The following is a 21,765-nucleotide window of genomic DNA, read 5'->3' as shown; positions in this document are numbered from 1 at the left end:
CATTATTGTTGTATTTATGAAGACATTGTTAATTATTCTAATTGCATTAAAGATAGTAGGATTGAAATCATGAAATGGGATAATGGTTTCCCCGTAATAACTCGCGTTCCCATAAAATTGCCTGGAAATTAAACCAAACGCAAAAAATGATAATTCCATGCGAGTCCAACAAACCGTTCCACGAATGAAACGCACCTGCGAGCCACTTTCAAGTCGGTCTAAGCTTCCAACTTCATGCCCAATTTACGTGCTGGCCATTAATTCACCTAATCACAGAATGAAATGCATTAATTGATTCACAACCATTTAAAAAACAAACAAAATAGATATTCTCTGTTTACATAGTGTTATGTAATTGTCTTGAACTTTCTTTTACAAATTGCCTTGTACAAACTACACCATATACAATTCAGGTGATCTTGTGGATATCCAAATGTGTCAGCCTTTACCACTATTGAATTTCCACTCTCCCAGTCATCATTTGGACGGCAAATGCCATCAACACTTTTTTTTTTTTAATGGGTGGCCTAGAAAGATCACAAAGCCAGGCGAGAAACCCATTGTTCTGAAACAGAATATCTTAATGGCATGACATGGATAAATACATTTCACGTATATAAGAACATAATTGCACAATCAACAGACAGTTAAGTTCATAACGTTGAACAAAGACCAAAGATCACATAATTCAGGCCCTAAACTTCAACGTTAACAAAACTTTGGTAAACCAAGACTGAGGAAAGATGATGTGCTCTACCTGGATTGTGAACGATTGGTCATCCTAAAAAAATGCTTAATTGGTGCCTTGCTACCTCAGACTCTCAGCGACTACACTTTCAACTGGATTTTGCAGTTGAGCGCATGAAACTGAAACCATGCCAGGCATCTCCAAGGATCTAGCTTGTAGGATTTGGTTTACCTGATTACTGAGCACATCTATATGGTTATCAAGAAACAGAAAAGAATCAGAACTTTTAGCTGCTACTGCTGCTAGAATACTGAAAATGCGGCATAGGGAGCTGTAATGTTTCCCCAGTAGTGATTGAGGATCTCCATCAAATGAAAATGGAAACTCTTCACTTAAACATCTGGCCTTTGCATCCTTCCTCCACCTCTTCAATACGTATTGTGGTGGAAGTTCTTTGATGTTCCGAGTATCTAGCACTTTTAGAACATGACAACATTGTATACCAAGAAACTCAAACTTTTTACAACTGCAATTCACAGATCCATCTAAAGAATCAAATCTAACTTTATGTTCTTTAGATTTCTCCTCGACCATAACCTTATATTCAGATATTGTCCCACTTTCATTGCAACTGAAAAGGACACAATCCATGTATAATTCAAATTCTCTTTCAAACATCTTATAAGCAGCAGGAGTGTAAGCATTTGCAGCTTGTCTCAGCAAACGCATAGAAGGTGGCTTTTGAGTGCTCTGACTAGCATTAACATCAGCTTGTAATTCTGCAAACCTCTTCTCAGATAATATTCTATCATAATGCTCAAAGAAGGCCAGGAGTTCTGTTTTATTACCTGAATTTTTCTTTAGCTCATTGCTCATATTTTCCTTCAGTTGGACAGACTTCATATCACCATAAAATGCTTCTCTTCCATATACCAAGGCCCATTTCTCTCTTTCTTCAAATAACTTGCACATCCATTTGTTGTCTTTAAGATCATACTTTTCACACATTGTTCCCCATTCTTTTAGAAACTCTTCTTCATCCTCACAATCAAAGAGACATCTGCTGAATTCACTACCTAAAGATCGTGAACCATGGAACACTTGACTTAGCTGTACAACTGCATTTTGGTATATATGCCAAACACAAAACCGATGTTTTGTGGCTGGCAATACGACATCTATTGCCTCACTTATCACAGGACAGCGGTCAGTTAAAATTGTCTTTGGCTGCTTTCCACCCATTGCTGTTATGAAACTCTCAAGCAACCACTTCCAAGATTCTACACTTTCGTCATAAAGTAAAGCAGCACCAAAAAGAACAGTCTGCTTATGATGATTAACCCCAGAAAACAATGCAAGTGGCCTTCCATAACCAAGCACTTTGTAGGATGTGTCAAGGCATACAACATCACCAAAGTAACAGAATTCCATCATAGACTTCGCATCTGCCCAAAAGAAGTTGGTCAAATTTTCTTCCTTGTCAACTTGTATTGCATAGTAGAATGAGGGGCTGTCTTCTTGCTTCTTTTGCAGATACTCCAAGATAGCACCTGCATCACCTATTTGAATAGGTTTTGTTCGTTTTGATCGCAACGAATTTTTATTATCTGGTGGAAGCATGTTACAGTTTTGAGGACTCCCGATCTGCTTGGATGCATCATCATCTGCAGATTCAGAGGCAATGACTGAAACAAAATCTGTACTAATTTCTGCAGTTTGAGATGTCAGGCTATCAGCAGAGGAAGAAGCTTCTAGCTGATGGTTATGAAATGTAACAAACTCAGTTACTTGATATTTTCCAGTTGGTGATATTCTAATGACCATGCAAGCAGGACAGCCAGTTCTGAATTCTTTTCTTGGTTTCTTTACCCTTTTTTCTCCCTTTTTCTGCTCGCGAAATCCTTCTCTTGAGCAAACAAACATCCTTCTAGTAATTAGATTTTCTGCACTAATTGTTGCACTCGTTTTACGAACACGGAAGCCCATCCTTCCAGCATATGCACTGTAGAACTCATAGGCTTCATCTTCAGTTTCAAACTCTGGTAGTCTCACAGTGTCATCTACTAAATCTGCTCTTGCAACTCGAGCATTTCGTCTCAGCTTCTTAGCTCTCAATTTATCAAATGTAGCCACTGTTGCAAGTTGATGGTTATGGTTTGGCACAAATTCTGTGACGCGATATTTGCCATTTGATGCAAGCCGGATGGTCATGCATGCTGGGCAGCCAATTCTTGTTACAGGTCGTGGACACTTAGCCTCTTTCTCTCCTTTTTTCTTCTCTCGAAACCCCTCTCTTGAGCAGACAAATGTCCTCTTAGTGATGATATTTTTTGTTGACACTGTTGACTTAGATCGACGCACTATGAAACCTTCGTTCTCAGCATAAGTATTATAGAATTCATATGCGTCATTTTCACTGTCAAACAACATATCAACCCGCGGTAACCATTTTGAAATGATATTGCCCATTTTAGTAGCATCAGTACTTGCCATGTCCTGCTATCCAGACAACAAACTGCATTTAGAGTGCATCAAATTTTGGATTAAAGAATGATGGCTTCCTGAAAGTGACAATGTGTAGGAAATAGTAGGATTCATTTTTTTCTATAAAACTGACAACTAAATGCATTGTCAGCAATCTTTATTAGCACTGCCTATGTATAGCAAATAGTAGTATTCATCCAAGCGCTCTTAAGTCAAAGTGATGCTATGGATGGTTGAGTTATTAGTTAGACAATGTTCACTATTTCATTTTGATTTAACAATTTGTCTTTCAGATGAAAAATATTAGCACTGCCTATGATGAAGTTTATAAGCAAAACTTATGTAGGGAAAAATTTTATAGTTGGTCATATTGGAACATCACATAGTCACAATAACTTCCAGATGCCTATGGAGCAGTTTGTGCGCGAAAAAAAAATCTCCATAATCTCATCAAAGTAAACACAAGATAGGCAAAATAATAAAAGGGATAACTACCTTGTCACCATCCCTTTGAACAAAGGAATGTTCCGATGTTGACATGACAGGTGGTTGTGTAGCCCACGCTGTAGTCGAAGACAATAAGACAAGAGGGCTTGGCCACATTTGAACCAGTGATTGCGTTGTGGATGTACTGCCATCAATTTGTGCAGGTGTGACAGGCTGCAAAGGAGCAAACAATACAGTAGGAGTAACAAAAGTACTCTTTTTCCTCTTCCTGTTGCAACCACCAAACACATACATCTTCTCTCTCAGCCTTTCTTGCAGGCAATACTTCCAACTTGATGCAAGCAACAAAGAAGATCAATATTTAGCATGTCATTTATTTCAGTATCATTGTTGACTAAAAATGCGATAAGAAATGAAAAACTATTTGATGAATGATAATATAAGGTTGGAAAAGACAACAGGAGAAAAGATAATGATTTCAATAATCAGAGACACTAAAACAATGAACAAGAATATGCTTGATCAACTATAACAGAAACCTTCCATAATGTGAAGTCATATAGGTCAAAACGTTCAAGATGCTTTTGAAGAGAACACTCTTATAACCTATAGCAGAAATTTCAGAAAATGTTTAAAACTTTGAATCGTATTTGATAGGAAAGAATTTGTTGAGGGCATTTGATGGCAGAGCTAAAATGGAATATCGTAAGTTTCTCCATGCACTCGAGTAATTTCTCTCTGCTTGGCATATTCTTATGTGTCAATTTTCTGTTCTTCATGCCTGATTAATATAACCTCTAAGCCATCTGGGGATATGTTAAAGACACAGGACTCACTGTCACAACTGCCCTTCATCTGTACAAAGGTTTGGATATTTTGTCAATCTTTATGAAATTCAAGTTATGGGATACAGAATTTAGGTGACAAATTGATCATAGATCCACTTTCACCAAGTGGTTCAAAGTTCCACAACATAAATCTTCAAAGGAATCCAGCTCCCACTCTTCCAATTCCCGAGTTCTCTCTCTAGGTATCAAACCATTCAATGATTACTAAAATACTGACCAGTTGATTGTGTGATCTGAAGCACACATCACCACAAAGCTACTATGAAGATTCAATACCAAAGAATATAACTTTTGATTATTAGTAATTAAATAAAGTAAAAAAGTTAGGAAAATTTAACTGGAGTTCCCGTTTGACTCAACTATGGTTCGATCCTGACAAAAGTGTACCACCAATTCTGTCAATAAGATTTTTAAGATACAACGAGCAAAAAACCTCTTTCCCATAGAAATAAGGTAAAGGCGAGGGCCAAATTAAATGCAATTTCTTTTGTTGTTCGACCAAGTTGCTTGTTGAGCTCGTCAAATTCAAAGGGGGAAAAGTGAAATCTCATATTCAAGCATTGGCGAGTTCATATGCCCACTTCTCTAAAGTAAACCCCAATACTCGAAGAACTTTCAGATCTGTGCATACAGATACATTCACACTTATGCACGGTCATTAACAACAGCAATAAAGACTTCCAGAAGATCCACAATCGGAAACGATCCTAACATTCGCATAGATGAGAAACAAGAGCAGGAACCCTAGCACGGAGAAAAGAGATAAAGGTACAGGAAAGAAGAAACCACGGAGATATCCAGAAGATGATCAGATTGAAGGGAAAAGGATGTACCTAGGATCGACACCGGTCACCGGCAGGAGAAGCGGCGGCTGATCGGAGAAGGGCTTGAGAAGGGGGAAGGCAGATCTCTCTCTCTCTCTCTCTCTCTCTCCGGATCTGATGAGGACGGATTTCCTGTGTGAAATGCGGACAGGGTACAGACTTACTTTCGCGAGAAGCAGGGATGAACCGACGATGGGAACCACCAGAAGATAAATCCAGATATAGCGTGTTGCGTGTCTCTGTTGAGTCCGACCGCGACTGGTGACCCCCTCCCGATTGTCCACGCGGCGCGTAGTCGCATCCAATTCCGCCAGTCCACAACAATAGCGAAGGCCCATTATTCAAGCCCATTGGACCGTGGTATTTAATCCCGACGATGAACATACGGAATTTTTAAGAACATCAAACTCATGTTTTTATTACACAAATTTTCTACGGTGAATATCCTTAAATTAATCGTTACATTTTTTATATCTTATACGTCTGCCAAGAATAATAAGATGGATATTATTATAATAAGAATGACTATGCAAACTTCTTAGTATATATCTATCAACTCAAATTCATGATTTAAGCATAAATAATTCAGGTAACCTTTTAGTAGTTGTAAACTAAAAAAAAAAAAATCTATTATATGAATCCCATGTAACATTTTTTACTAAAATTATTATAGTACTTAAACTATTCAAATTTTTAAAAATAAAAATATTGAATTAGAATAACTTTAGGTACAATATAATAGATGAGTCTTCTTTGTATTTGTACAAATTTAGGTACAACAAATATACTACGAAGAAGAAGAAGATTAATGATAAGTTACATTGAGAAAGAAATAAGAGAAATCTGTAACAGTCAAAAAATAAAGCAATTATTATAGGAAGAAATAAAATGATGTTTGTAGGAAGATAAAAGACCATTTGAAATTTAGCCTACAATTTAGAAAAAAAACATTATCTTGGCCAAATTATAGGACTGCAATACTATTTAGGCAGCTGGATTATTTAAGGAATAGGTCGTTCAATTTTTTTTCAAGAGTGCAAATGATAAATATTTTTATTGAATACAACAGTACTTAAGGAAAGTATAGGCGTTTAATTTTTGGCCTTTCAAATTACGACGGAGTAATTAAGGAAGATAGTTAACATTCATTAACAAACAAACTGTAGCCGTCACGGTTAAATGATAGAGACATATAATTATTGAATTATACAACGATCGATCGAGCTGAAGCTAATTAATTAATTAACTCTCTACTGCTACATTAACAATATTACACATACAGCACCAACGAAATTAAACCATGCAAAAGACGCGAGGAGGAAGAAGTAGAAGAAAGAGAACATATATAACTACTATCTAAATGTTTTAATTAATAATAAACATATCGCTAATTAACTAATTAATTAACAGCGTCGAGGAGGATGTTCCACTGCTTGTTGCCCGGCGCCCACTTTGGGCACTTGGGGCTGAAGAAGCTGGAGCGCACCCGGGCATCGAGCAGCTCCACCACCGGCCCCTCCCGCACGCACCGCGGCGCCTTGTACTGGTTGATGGAAGCTCCCTGGCTCAGAGAGAAGTCCATCATCTCGTCGAAGGTACCCTCCTCCACCAACCGGATCTCCAGCGGCCCGATCGACTTGTCGCACACCCGCCCCTGCCGGTACACGCTGTTCAGCTTCTCCTCCACCGCCAGGCAGCAATCCTCGAGAACTGACGCCGGAACCGACGGCGTCGTCCCTGACCCCTGTCCGCGCAGCTCCCAGTAAAGCACGTAGTGCCCCGGAATGCTGCGCGCGTCGGCGTAGCTCGTGTACTCCACCAGCGACGCCCCGAACGGCTCCAGGTGGCTCACCGCGGCGCTCACCGCAGCGTGCAGCTCCACCTCGTCCGTCTTGTCCGAGTCGATGCTCAGCGCCACGTTCTTCCTCCGTATGAACTTGAACTGCGGCGCCTTGTTTTTGAATCCCACCACCCTCAGAACGTCGCCCACGCGGTAACGGTACAAGCCTGCACCATTAAATATTATCTTTTTTACTTTTCTTTTGTTTGTTTGTAGTGCATTCAGTGGTCTAATAAAAATGATTGGTGACTTGCCAGCATAAGTGGTGACGACGAGCTCGTACTCCTGGCCGAGCTTGACATCGACCAGGTCGACCAAGTCACGGTGATCTAAGTCGTCGGTGTTGCAGCAACTGCTGGCGCGTGGTGCGGGGAGGAATTCGAAGTAGGCCATGGTGGGGATCAAGGTGTAAGCGACGTCATCGGGTTTGCTCATGGGCTGCAGGTTGAGGCCGAAGTAGCACTCCGAGGAGGCGTACATGGTGCACGTCAGCGGCAGGCCGTCGCTGAAGAAGTCGAGTGTGGGGATGTACTGCGCCATGGCGCCGGTGACGATGACGTCCACGTACTTGGTGTTGGGCCACAGCCGGGGAATGATGCCCTGCCACGACTTCCTGCTGCACTCCGCCTCGATCAGGCAGGCCAACTCCCCGTCAGGGCGCAGCACACGGCCCACGGCCTCACGCACTGCTCGATCAGTGATCTCGTCGTCGAGCTCGCCGGTGCGGATGTCGTGGCAGAGGCGCGGCCAGTGTTTCTCAAGGAAGCGGATGGCGCGGATGAAGCCGGAAGCGAACACGGCGCCGACACGGAGGACGTCGGAGCGGTAGAGGAGACCGCAGAGGAGTTGGGCGTACATGCTCTGGTAGGAGTCTGGGCAGAGGATGGCCTCGTTGGGGCTGGTGTAGAGATTATACGGATCGTCCGGGCGGTTGAGGAAGTGGTGGCTTTTGTAGTAGCTTGTTAGGACGGGGCGAGCGACAAGACCACCGGGGGTGCAAACCTCCGACTTCACGAACAGTAGGTACATTCCCCTGCCTTTATCGAGTCTGCGCACGAATTGGCTCATCACCGGCATTAGTAGACCATACAGAAGGGAGCGCCGGTTGAGCTCTTCCTCTATCGTCGGCATCAACTTCCTCTCGCCGCCGGATGTCCCTGAACTTTAATTTCATATATGTGACACCAGTAGTAAATTAGTTTCAGCTGTTCAAATATCTGTGCTCGATTCATTTTTTATTTATACTTAATCATATTTAAGCATATTAATTATGCATTGATACCTTGTAAGGAATTCAGAAATCGGGAGGCCACAGAGTATGGGCGAGGTGTCTCCGTGAGCGATGCGGAGAATGTCGGGCCGGATGTCTTCGTAGGTGACGAGCGGGATGAGGCGCTTAAACGCGTCCAGGTCGGCGGCGTCACGGCCGGACAGCCCGTGGCGATGCAAGTACATGGCGGGGGCGTTCTGGGAGAGGATTTCGAGGAGCACACGCCGTTGGACAACGTCGGCGTTCGCAGTCACGTCGTCGATGAACTCGAGGGCCTTCCGGTGATGCTCGGGCACGTCATCGTCTTCGCCCGGGGGGAGAGTGACCGGCAGCAGCTTTGGTGCTTCCGGCATGGTGAAACTAATTAATTAAGCCAAGCAATTAAGCAGGGGAGAATTTCAATGAGCAGAAACTAGCTAGCTGAGAAGGTTAATTAATTGTGCGTTGGGTGCGGAGAGCGTGGGACGACGATGACAAGTATTTATAGAAAGGAGGAGGCCCAAGTACGTAGTACTTGGCACTTATCGGAGGCTTGATTCACGGCCGATCACATGTATTTTGACGTATATAGATAGATATATAGTGTACTCCATGACTACTTCATGTTGTTGCGGTCAAATAATGAACTCTCCAGACAAACAAAAAATGAGAAGAGGATCACTAGAGACCTGAAAAAAAATGTGTATAAGGAAAAACAACAACATAATTAATTATAAACGTCAAAGCAATATAAATACACATATCGAGCTAGAGAGGAGCGTTGGGAGGCACTTTCATGTGCTGCTGTCGTGTTAAGAAAGTAATATATATATGTGCTTAATTGTCTCCTTTGGAAGTTTATCGGGTTCATATATATATAACAGACGCGCGCACCCTTTATCTCCTTGTAGCAACCAAATTTGGAAATTAAATCGATCACCCCGGGAGTCGGATAATAACGACGTACGGTGATAACAAAGCATCAAATTAAATACAAGCAATAAACATCCAGCATATTAACAAGCAAACTATCGATTACCAAAAAAAACAATACAATTACAAATACCAAATCACCCTTGAATTTATTTCTTTTTTTTTCTAGAATCAATAAAATCATATGCATTTTGTTTTTGTTTTTGTTTTTATAATTTAGATGTTCTAGATTTGCCTGATTAATCTTGAAGGTAGACCATCTTGTCCTGATCTAGATTGGCCTATAAAATAAATCATTTTGCACTTTTATTTAATTTGACGTTGTATTATATGAATTTTCTAATGAATTTGACGTTGATTAGGGGTAGAGAGGACAGCCATATTTTACTAGCTAGGGTCGTCGAATAATTTTCACTGCAATTTTGAGCGAGTTTATGGTCAATCTGTTATAAATCTTGTCTGGGCTCTTATATATGCTAATTCACCAATATTCGAGTGTGTGTTTTGGCGACATTGCAATCAATTTAAAAAAAAAAGTTTAGGATAGCATCACAGAAAGCTAGCTAGCTTATTCAGTTTCGTCTAAAATTTTATCAAAAAACAAATTTTTTTTGTCATTTTATACACGAACGATCAAGTTGTAAGTTTTTATCAAGAGAAAAACTCTACATGCACAATCTTAATCAAGTTAAATTTGTCGGCCACGAAATTTAAGCTTTACCATAAACACTGATAATATTAGATTTAAGATGGTTGCTCCACACTTTGGGGGTCATGGAGTCTCTGAGTAAGAAATCATTGGAGCAACGGTATCTGATTGAAGCGATATGTAAGAGTTTAATCGAGCTCGATCCCCATCGAGCTCACTAACACACCTCTACATAAAAGTTAGGGAAATTCATTGGCTAAAACAAAAGTCATATATATATATATATATATAATATAATTAATCTCATTTCTCCATGTAAAAAAGTAATGATTTCTTTATTTTTTAGATAAAGATTGGGATAGGATCTCATAATATTTTTCTTACTATTTTGTCCAAAAGTTTGTCCAGGAAGAAAAGTAAGTTGCTTTCTGCTGGGGCACTATCCAAAAAGAACTCCGTACATAATTAATATTCACTGAGTTAGTCGAGCAAGAAAATTTAAACTGCTGTACAAATTAAACTCTCATGCAAATTAATGACATTTGTTAACTTAATTATTCATGTTGCAGAGGCATCACCCCAGCAGTGAAACTGTATCAGCATAGTCAATCTTAGATTCTAATGAGATATTAATCAAGTAATTAATGTACCAATTGTTTCTGTAAGAAGAATTGATGTGTTCGTTTAACTTTAAATTTTGTGCAAGCTTGATAATTAGAATACGATGGTGAGTGAGTAGGAGGGGCCTGGGCGCATGCCTCCAGGCTCAAATTATTTGAGGCCAACGTCATTTATGCACAGGAATCATGGCAGTATTGACAAGAATGGGAGAAGTGACTTAAAGCAAGGTACTTTAAGGCTGCCCTAGCTTGCGACTATGATATCAACCACAAGGAAGAGGTCAAGTTGCAAGGATAAACTTAAAAGCTGAACGGAGTGCTCCTCATTTCTTACTTGTAGTGGAGTGGAGCAAAAAGTTTGGTGCAAATCCCTGCGCGATCTTTTTCTTTCAGCAATTATCTAAACAGTGCATGCATATAATTTAAAAAATCCAAATTATAAGTAAATATATATTTTTTACTTTAATTTTAAAATAATTACTACTGTTAGTTAGTGAAGCTTAATCCTCTTTGGCCTTTATGATCTACTTTCCCTTTCTCGTTGACACCGTCAGATCAAAGTCAGTCAATTCCATGTACGCGTCCCGAGGTCTATGGCGACGTGGGGGCCACGGCTCGCTTCGTCTCCATCCAACTAACGCAAGCGTTTCCTCTATCCATAAATCCTTCAATTAAGAGCTGATGATGCTCCACCTGATTAATTATTTCTAGATTGGACATGGAGAACGAGAAATCGATGCACATTTGCATTCTTCTTGCACGTCTAATATGTACAAGAGTATATATAAATGGTTAAATAATTGAATGAATGAATCATAGTGTTTAATTTGGCCTGTGCAAGAAACTTGTCCTCGTGCATGATGGCCAACTTCTGGCGATTGATTAATACTATTCTCTTTACACACTCCGGAACTCGCGGTGATTTTGTCACCGCGACGGCTTCTGCGCCTTCCAGTCCTCCCTGCATTATCAGCAGCTAGTGATTCAGCGAGCAGAGTCTTTTTCTTTTGTTGTTTGTGAGCAGGTTAAATTCAAAGGGGCTCATAATTGTGTCTCTAGTAATTCTCCAACATGAGCAAATTGATGTTGAAAGTACGTGAGCATGGACGATTAATCTTCTTACAGGGAATAATAAGTATATATATAGATGTCTATTATATTCGGGTGACGTTTCAACAGTTGCGAGTTTGGCAACGTCGTCGTCCATGTGCTCGCTGAGACGCGAAGGATTAGCATGTACTTGGCCTGATCCTGCAAGCGTAGCTATCAGTACGTGCGTGCATGGTTTCATTAATGAATGCCTTCTATTCGCCTGATAAACCCACACGCCTCGAGCCATGGCCTGAACGTTAAAGTAGATACACAGATCCGGTCTTTCTGGTCCTTGTCAGATCTACGTACTCTGATCCATGGTGAGTTAAATGGCAAAAAGCATAATTAATAAACAATTTTCATTTAACTAAAGATATTTATATTTAAAAATTTAATCAAAGGGGCATTTTTCTTAAAATGCCCATGGGAATGGTTGGAAGTGTGCTCTCAAGCCGCCGCCGCCGCCGTGCACAAGCACCCTTGCGCTCTGATCTGATGTCTATTGCTGGCCAAGCTTGTCGGCGGCTCCTCTTGGTCACCCTTTAGCATCTCCTTCGCTCCTCACAGCGATTAACTCATCCTCAAGCTAGCTAGCGCCTCCTCTACTTCCGTGTTGTCCATGATGAGGAGTTGCGACAAATGATCGACAGTATCCATGCCATAGTTGTAGTTGGCAATGATAGTGATATCCGTTTGAGCTAAATCTTGCACGAGTACGCCAACAACATGGTGTGTCTCATGGCGGTTGGGAAGAGACAGAGCAAGCAGTGGAGGAGGACGACAACATATACCAAAAAATGATATATAGTGAAGATATCGCTAGCTAGTGCTCCTAGGTGGATTCTAGGTGAATGACTTGTTCCCTGTGCTCACGTGGCTTGGCGTCGTCACCATTGCAGATGCCAAGCTCGACTAGGTGAGCTAACAGTTGATAAAATTTTAAAATGAACCGTGCCATTTTAAAGATCTAGAAGGGGAAAAAAGGCTTCATTTAACCCAGCAATACGGATGTAATTGCTGGAATAAAGCTTAAGCCATTTAATTTCTTAATTGCATGGTTCAGGAGGTCGCTTTCTTTCATTAAGCCAATTAAGCATCTGTGATTATATACGGCCTCTCAACGTGTGCCTCATGTCACCTTCCTCTCCACTTCAAGTCCATCCTATCTCTGTTCGAGACAAATCATTACACCCCATCTTGATTAATTCGTCTTCCAAATTGCAGGAACCATTCCATCAGATACTTTGTTTTTCTCTTTTCAAAGTGCGGTCAAACGCCATGTTAATGGTGAACACGACAAGTAACGACAACCAATTGGTTTTTCTCTTTTTAAAGAAGCAACGAAAATCAAGAGATAGAAGATAACGCGACGATTCATAATTAAGCCGTTGAATAAAGCTTATTTAATCTTTACTGAAGGCTTCTTCTACCCATGGAACTTTTGACAGCTGTTTTTACGGAGGAATACTTTGGACCGGCTGATTTTATTTTTTTTCAAAGTATTTCTGTATAAAAAGTATAAGCATATTGAAAAATCCATGGAGGCCAAAACAATGGTGGATAAAATCTACTGAACAGTGCCACGGAATGATCAAACTATGTACCTGCCGACAACGATCGTTGCATATGCCACTCTTCTTCTAGCTAGATAGCTCCCTAGCTACTACGATCTTTGGAAGATCATAGAAGACTTTTGACTTTGTAACCCTCCTGCCCTCACGTCGATTGTCGAAATTAATCAGCCTGGTCACAGTTTTCAAGCGTAGGGGGTGCCCCACAAGGAGACAGACTCCACACATCCCGTGGCAGTCATCGGAAGCTATTCCTGGTCAGTAGAACACTTGGTAATGCTCACCGGAACATTAATTGGGTTCGTTGTGCGTGCATGGCAAGGGAGGGAGGAGGATAAGGTCGACCCTGTGTCGATTAATTCTAGTTGTGACGATAAGACCTGCATGAAGAAGAAAGTCAAAGAGCTACAACTAGGAGTCCCCCTCCCCATCCTCAGTTAAGATATATGTTGCTTTTTGAATCAAATTATATGTGGGAAACAGAGGTGCGTATTGTATTATATACACTTGTTTAGGCATTTAAACCAAAGGTGGGTTTGGTTGTCTCCAAACGAAGGTGATGGAGACCAACAGCGGCAAGTACTCTGTCAAGTGTGCTTCCTTTATTCACATTAATAATTGCATCGAAACCCCTGTCTCGAAACAAACCTTTGGCTTTCCAAGGGGAGCTTTCAGTCCGCGTGTCCTGCAATTTCGCTGACGCCGTCGTCATCCGACAAAGACAATGTAGCCAGCACACATGCAGCTCCGGGCCTGGCCTGGTGAAAGCAACCATATATTAATTATAATAAGATATTTATAATCAGTTAATGGAAAGACAATAGATAGATAGATAGATGAAGTGAGAGCACACTGTAATGGAAAGAGCAGAGGGGTGTACTTGATTGAGCATGGGCAGGAATAAATATGGGAACAGTAGGTTCTGTCTGGGGAATATTTTTGGATGATGCTTGACTTGCGGGGAGTACAAAAAAAGAGATCGACATGTTTGAAGATGAACAATTAAGAATTTAAGATAAAGAACTAGACGAACTGTGCAAGCTGGCTTTAATCTCACAGCTCCTGCAAGCACTCTTTCATGTCGAACAGGTAGCCTACGCAATAAATGAATGCAGTGCATTATGAATGGATGGATGATGCGTGGGAGAACAAGCACGAGAGGCCAATAATTTTCTTCTCTGTTTGCATTGATTAAAATCTCCCCTGACAGTTTAACTTAATTGTCCTTGGCCACTCGTTAGTGTTAAATTCTCTAATACGGCCCAACCATAATGTTCATCAATTGGACTAATCATAAGTTAGACTGAGCAATAACTCGGCCCATGGATTGGCGTTTGACTGATTACAACCACATCCTAATTTATGATACTATCGATCAACAAGCCGCTCGGCCAGAAGAATAGATCAAATTTCTAAAGATGCGTGCTAGAAATTAAAACAACGTTACTGTTCATTCATCTCTGAAGAAAAGTTACACTGAAACAAACGAGTTGACGACTAACGAGTAAAAACAGGACAATTATATCAATCAATATTAACAAAACAGCTTATATTTTAGAAAATATGACAGAACAATTTACATTCGCGCTCAACAGACTCGACCAAGCTTTATAAACAACCAATGATAAATTGCAGAAGGGGTCTTAATGTATGTCTATATAGAGGACTTTATCAAACCTTCCAATGGCATAGTGCGCAGCAGATCAAGCTGATGCCTTGAGCTTCTTTGCAATAATAGCGAAGTACTTTCCTTGGTGGAAGGCTTGCTCCAGTTCAATTTCAGATGGGAATCTAGAACCATCCCCAGCAAAAGTACCTGCACCATAAGGGCTGCCTCCCTTAACCTTCTCCATTTCAAACATACCAGCTCCAAAAGTGTATCCAATCGGTACAAAGATCATTCCATGGTGAGCCAGCTGCGTTACAGCAGTCAATCTGTATGAATCAAAGGTAGGAGTATTAGCAACCAACGACATGGTTACGAATGAAAGAAGTTAAGGAATTTGCATGTACAAATGACATGACAGCCACAATTATTTGGCTCTTAAATTTCATGGTGCAGCTAAGTTTAGAAAAGTTAATTTGAGCTCTGATGGATAAAAATTTCATGAACAAAATTTAAGACAAGTTGGGAACTAAGAATAAATTGAAAACTTAAGTCAGGGTTTCTAGTTATTGGGATTGCAATTTAGATCATTACTTTGCCCTCCTGTTGAGCCAACACATTAGTTATCTAACCTCAGAAAAGATCACTAAATTGGGCAACCATGCCCTTGTGATTGGTTCATTTTTATTGTTTTCAGTCATTCAACAGATCAAGCAGTTGTTCATAACCCTATTGACAAAGCTGGCGCATGGACAAAATGAACATCTGTTCGATAGTCAAGTTTTGTGAAACATAGTCACCATTGATATGAAATATAAAGACACCTAAAATTCTGAATATCATGGTAACAGAAATAAACTTTCTATAGTAAGGACCACACAATTCATTTTAATACTTGAGATAAAGACTTCTGAAGAGTAACTATGGTGAAATTGTGTAAAATCAGAGTTTTTTTTTATTAGATCAAGAAATTTCAGTAAGCAACATAAGGGGAGGCCATCTATGCAAAAGTGTCTTACGGTGTAGTCTCTTGTCCACCACCTTGAGATCCAGTGCTAAAGAAGATTCCAGCAGGCTTGCCTGCAAGTTCTTGAGATCTCCACAAACTACCAGTTGCATCAAGAAATGCTTTGAACTGTGCAGCCATCATGCCAAATCTGGTAGGAAATCCAAATAAAAGACCATCTGCCTCAGCTAGCTGATTTGGTGAAATAATTGGCACTTCACTCTTTGGAGGTGCACTCATTTTGACAAGCACTTCATCTGGGAGAGTTTCTGGAACCTGTTCAAAGAACCGCTCAAAGTAGAACCAAGAAATTCATTTAGAATTCTGTAAATTAAAGCACTTGTCTGAAACTTCAAACAGATGTAGCGGCTGGTTGGCAGAAAATTAAATTTCAAGTTATCTCCTTCAATGCAAATGAAGTGAATGAATTACTCATTTATGATAGACAAGTGTTGTCAAATGAAACAAGAAATAATCTATCCTTCAACTTCTCTCTTGTTCCAGTCCATCCTTCAACTTATCCCTTCAAGGAAATAGGAAAGAAATGCATTTGACATCTTGAGAAGTTGTTGGAGCAATTATGTATTTTGTTCTATCACTTATAAACTCTCACGGAATAACTATTGCTATATTTTATCATAAAGTGAACCTGCAATATTAATCCTTATAAAATTATTATTATCCATTATCCTTCTTTACTCTATTCCATTCTCCTAGAAATAAATATTATGAGCAAAATGAATGGATGAGGCAGATCGAGCATGAACTGAGCAAGTCAAACAGTTTGGTTAAGGACATGAGTCAAGCAGGCTTGTTGACCAAGCAAGTTGATTTGGGTGGGGCAGCGGCCCAAGCAAGTAGAGAACTAAGTACGCCAGACAATCTGTGAGGCTGAGCATGCCATGTTGTTAGGTGAGTCAAGCGGATTGAGCAAGTTGGATGGGCCAAGTGAGCCAAGCATATAAGCTGAAGCGGATGGGTCAAGTGAGCCAAACAAGCCAAGTAAGTCAACAGGATCATGCAGATGAGGCACTTAGGCCTAGTGAATAGAGCATGTCAAGTAGATTGAATATTTTACTATAATTCCTATAGAGCCTTTTGCTTGCAAGATAAAGAAATAATATTAAAATATCAACTTAGTCAATAGAATCATTCTATCTTTATTGTGATAAATAAAATCTTAAAACGAGAAAAACCTAAAAATTATCATATCAAAATTTATTAGAATAATATGTTAAGTATAGGATTACTAAGGTTTATTAGGTAGTAAGTGTAGAGTCTCACAGTAATAGTCTAGGTTTATGGATTTACCCCGTTCTGTATTATCACATATCAAGAATGCAATATAATATTTCCTTTCCCCAAAACTTAACATGGTACCAAAACACCCCTTGTAAGATTAGATTTGCTAAGTTAATCCGTTAAAGGTCGGTTTCAATGTGACAACACCCTCCCCTCATTCTCTCTCATTTTATTCTTCTTGCTCTTCTTTGTCTCCACGGATGTTAGTATGCTACAGCAACATCCAGGCTACCTTTGTTCATTCTGGACCTAGCCATTGTCTTCTTTCTTATGAGGCCATTCTTTGTTCCACCTCTTCATTAAGTGCTCGCATACTCAGGCTTCAATCTCCTGCATTCTTCCAGCCAGCTCACATAAAAGTTGTTGTTGCAGCCTGCTGCCTCTCATGTGAAGACCCTGCCTGCACAGCCAACACGTGTGACCCATGAATGGCGTTCTTTTGTCTCTAATTGATGTTTCCTTTTGGCTCGGCATCCACAAATTGTCTATACCAGAATCACAAGCGAGAGGATGAGCTTCTTCAGAAAATTTGTCTCAGATCTGGTTCCTTCCTCTGTCTTGTTGACCATGTGAAATTTGACATCAGGATCCTCCTCTCACACAAGCCAACCACTACTCACTTCTGCTCACCCAACGAGCAGAACACCTGTGAGATGTCTGTGTTTCTTATACACTGTGACAATGAACATTGAACTGCCCTCTTCACATGCTTGGGGCTTCAAAGCTAGGGCTGACCATGACAAACAGTTGGATTTTCCTGCTGTATCTCTGGCATCCACTTCAGATGCACACCACACTGATCATTCCCTCTTTAACTGAAACCATATCATCAGACTCCTTGCTCCCTTGATTCACTATATGCAGATTCACTACCTGCAGGCTTCTAGATCTGTAGATTTGTCCGACAATTTAAATCTAGCCTTCATTTTGTTGTTGTGTGGGGGGGGGGGGGGGGGGGAATTAATTAATAGTGATCATAATGGTGTTGTGCTTGCTTTGTCGTTTGATGGCTCTCTCCCTGCTTCTCATGTTTCTTAAGTTGTTCCTTGTGTTCTTTCTTGTCCTAGTTCCTTTCTCAATTGTATCAGCAACCTACTTTTTGGTTGATTGATTCCTTACCACTGGCCCTTAAGCCTGGATGTGAGTAACATGTGGTATCTTGCCACTTCCAACTTGATATCAGTGTTCCTCATCTTCTCAACAATCCAACTATGCTTTCTTTTCACACCAACCTCTTCTTGTCGTTGATCTACTTCTCACATCATGCCCTCCATTTCTGCATCCATCTGCATCTTCTAATTTATTTCTATGTTGCATATGCCCTGCCTAGCAAGTGAAGAGCTGAACAATATCTTGTCTTCGTGCACTTTCTCTTTGGAGGAAATTGTCCTGCACTCTGTTTGCTATTTCCAGCAATCAAGCTGCGCTATCCATCTCTGGAGCAGAACTGAACAGAGAAATGTTCCATCCTCAATTTGCTACTTGGTGAACTTCTCAAGTTTTTTTCTCCCCGTGTGCGAATATTATGTTTTTCATTTCATCATGGTGATATCTTAGTCTACATTTTCTAGTTTAGGTAACAAGCATATATAAATAGTATCAATGCACCAGGTTTATTATGTTTTTCATTTCATCTTGGCAAAATCTTACTCTACATTTTCTAGTTTAGTTAATAAGCATAAATAAACAGTACCAATTTAACAGCTTGAGGAGAAATCTTAAGAGTATTGGAGTTAATAAGATTATATATATATATAATGGTCACCTCATATGTAAACCTATGTTTTATAGAGCACGACAAAAGATAGAAACTAGAGTAATTAAAAAAATAATAAAAATTGTAAAGCCCAGAGAGACTATCCCTTCAATAACACAAACCTGCCACAGTTTGGCTTCCACACCTTCAATAGATAAGGCACCTTCCTTTATCTTCTCAGCAAGCTTCTCCACATGGCCATACATGGAATAGTATCTATCCAGGCACCATAAGAATGAAAAAAGTCATGATATGGTTTGCAAGAAAATGTAATCAGTGGATTTAAAGGAAATTCATTTGTGAGACTTCTGACAATGAAAGAACGAGTACTCATTTGAAGCTGAACCTATGCACATTCAACAAGCCTTACCCACTATGCAACCAAATTTTACTAAGAAATATAATATCTTTGAATAATGTCATAATGAGATTACTGCTCTATAAACTTTTTGCAGCTTTAGAAGCATGATAGTTTGTGTTTGGACTGAAAGACGCATGGCATAGGAAACCATGTCATAGAAAACTTGAAAGGCACCAAGAGAACTACTATCTAGCTTCCAGAAAACTATTAGCTAGTCTTATAGTGAATTGGGACGTAAACAACCAAATATCATTAAACAATTTTTAAAGTAAATTGAATCATCCCAATTTAGCTAATCTAGTAATGTGCATAACGCTAGACATAGTGAACACTAATTTAAACAACAATAACAATTATATTGATCGACAAAAAGTAAACCGCTCTAAAGCATTACTTGATGCAACCCACCTGTTAATACAGCAAAAGAATAAGAATGCCTAGGGTTGTATGGGCATTGGAAGAAAAACAAAGGAAAAAAGCATGAAAAATGAAAATATCAATAAATAATGTCGAGGGGCATATGATCCAATTGCCAATAATAACTTGATAATATTATAATCAAGCAGCAGCTACGCATAGCCACTATCAGGTTCTCCGAGGAGCAGTAACAATAAAATTATAGGAGAAAGCACAGGAAGATCCTGTGGGGAACAGAGCCAGGCAACTACATCAGTGTCCTTAACTTAGTGCTCCAGCAAGAAGCAATTACGGGAGGGCCAAAGACAAGGCCCAGGATGAACTGAGAAGAAGCATCAAGTCTGTAGCTCCTAAAGATGTTAACTCAAACCTACCAAAGTATAAGGACTCGAAGCACTGAGTTCACCCAAGCATAGGATTCTTAGAAAAACAATTAAACTCCATCGAGTTATAGCTAAAGATTCAACTGATCATATATTACCTTTGTTTTTTTCTTTTCCCATTTAACTGTTATGCTAATGGTCAGTGAGCAGGTGCCTAGTTGCTCCCTCCCTCGGCACAAATGAACTCAAATCATCTCCAGAAATGAAAATCAGAAATAGATCGACAAATAAAAACAGGGAATAAAAAAATAGATCCCACAGCACAAAATTACACGGGAAGGTGAAATCAGATCGACGATAAATAACATAAAATTAACAAAAAAATGTAATCAACAATTAAAATGTTACTTTAGGGCAAGAGATCAACCCAAAGAAACATTTTGAACTATCAGAAAGAACGACTAAGGACATACTTCGAAATCCTCGTGCAAAGCTCAAAAGTTTCGAACTTTCTCAGAAGGCAAACAAAAGCACCCTTGAGGAAAAGCGGACGGGCCAAAAATTGTGCAAATAAAGGTGAATCAAAAAAGATATGACCGGATAAAACAAGAGGTTGTAGGAGAGCAGGTACAAGCCTAAAGGGAGGTAGAAGAAGGAGTTCTAGGGCTTACACGATATAGACTTTCGTGGCCATCAATGGCGGAGCGTGAACCCAATCTGAATCTGGGGGGATCGAAGTCAGATGGAGGAGTGATTTGGGGGCAGCGGAGGAACACCCTGATATCACTCGTTTATACATCTATATATATACATCATTGTCCAAACCGGTCCTTTTCCCCTCGTCTAACTGCACTGAATTCTTTAATGAGGCCCAATCCCACTGTGTCGGGTTTGGTTTCAGCATGAAGCATTTTGTTCTCACACACGAGGAAAACCAAAGAATTCGTTGTGGAATTTTAACAAGCAAATGGAGAGCGAGGACAAAAGACATCATCAAATGAAGTAAATCTCACAAACTTCTCACTGACTAAACTTTGTATTGCATTTTGACAATTATGTTATTTCCATTTTAATCATGTCTGTTGCTTGTACCCCAATCCTTATCGTTTCTATCATTCAGATTGATGCACACTGCATTATAACAGGCAAGTAGGCACAGGACAGGACATGAAATATGATAAGAGGCCCCAGTCGGGCCATGCTAATTGAGTGAGCTGTGAGGCGTAATGGGGAAGAAAGAGAGGAATGGCTTGCATTGCTTTCATCGTTGTGACAGCCAAACCAACTCTCCTTTTTGACGCTGCTGAATTGGTCCACGTTCTCATGTTTTTTCGTCGACATGATTCGTTCCACTAGAAAAAGCTTAGTGCGGCTTGTGCTCTACGCAATTAACCATCGACCTGTTCCATAGTCATCTTAGCCAAAATGGGTCTTCTTCTTTGCATGCAGTATGATGTCGAATCAAAGCAACTGATCAAAAAAATTTTAAAAATAAAATGAAATGTTTTCTTGGTGGTCGCCATGGCATTTTGCCTTATTCTTGATGGTGCTCTCAATATTTTACTGAACAAAGCTAAATGTGTTTTAGCACTAATCAAGATGTTTATAGGTCTCTGCAGGCATTCTTTACACAGCCATAAATCCTAAAGCAGAATGTACATAATTTTTGAAGCGCCTCTCTTTAATTAATTCTACAAAATACCAGTAAATGATTATCAAAGGTAATAGCAACCAAAACCTGTTGTGCTT

At 40.0% G+C, this 21,765-nt stretch overlaps 3 protein-coding genes across 4 annotated transcripts; all 3 read right to left on the bottom strand.

Moving 5' to 3' along the window:
• Window positions 1–560: 560 nt before the first annotated feature.
• On the bottom strand, window positions 561–5,374 carry LOC141825187 (protein FAR1-RELATED SEQUENCE 5-like). 2 transcript variants are annotated; one of them, XM_074712573.1, is made up of 3 exons: window positions 5,301–5,374; window positions 3,668–3,950; window positions 561–3,187 (listed from the first exon to the last, which is right to left on the bottom strand). In XM_074712573.1, the coding sequence occupies exons 2-3, from the start codon at window positions 3,911–3,913 to the stop codon at window positions 809–811; spliced, it is 2,625 nt and encodes an 874-aa protein (XP_074568674.1). In that variant the 5' UTR covers window positions 3,914–3,950; window positions 5,301–5,374; the 3' UTR covers window positions 561–808. The 2 variants fall into 2 exon arrangements, with proteins under 2 accessions (XP_074568674.1, XP_074568675.1); XM_074712574.1 differs by having other exon boundaries at window positions 561–3,184.
• A 1,211-nt stretch (window positions 5,375–6,585) lies between these two features.
• On the bottom strand, window positions 6,586–8,754 carry LOC141824289 (putative indole-3-acetic acid-amido synthetase GH3.1). Its single transcript, XM_074711548.1, has 3 exons — window positions 8,414–8,754; window positions 7,386–8,293; window positions 6,586–7,298 (listed from the first exon to the last, which is right to left on the bottom strand). The coding sequence occupies exons 1-3, from the start codon at window positions 8,752–8,754 to the stop codon at window positions 6,691–6,693; spliced, it is 1,857 nt and encodes a 618-aa protein (XP_074567649.1). The 3' UTR covers window positions 6,586–6,690.
• A 5,917-nt stretch (window positions 8,755–14,671) lies between these two features.
• LOC141825110 (NAD(P)H dehydrogenase (quinone) FQR1-like) lies at window positions 14,672–20,849 on the bottom strand. The gene is made up of 4 exons (XM_074712503.1): window positions 20,688–20,849; window positions 19,038–19,131; window positions 15,871–16,133; window positions 14,672–15,180 (listed from the first exon to the last, which is right to left on the bottom strand). Exons 1-4 carry the CDS (start codon window positions 20,813–20,815, stop codon window positions 14,949–14,951), a joined length of 717 nt encoding a protein of 238 aa, XP_074568604.1. The 5' UTR covers window positions 20,816–20,849; the 3' UTR covers window positions 14,672–14,948.
• Window positions 20,850–21,765: the final 916 nt, after the last annotated feature.

The sequence above is a fragment of the Curcuma longa genome, chromosome 3, assembly GCF_044706935.1.
Source record: "Curcuma longa cultivar G26 ecotype Majalengka, Jawa Barat chromosome 3, ITB_CL_G26_1.1, whole genome shotgun sequence".
NCBI classification, from domain to species: domain Eukaryota; kingdom Viridiplantae; phylum Streptophyta; class Magnoliopsida; order Zingiberales; family Zingiberaceae; genus Curcuma; species Curcuma longa.
The sequence above is the reverse complement of the archived record's forward strand: the minus strand, read 5'-3'. Positions and strand labels throughout refer to the sequence as shown.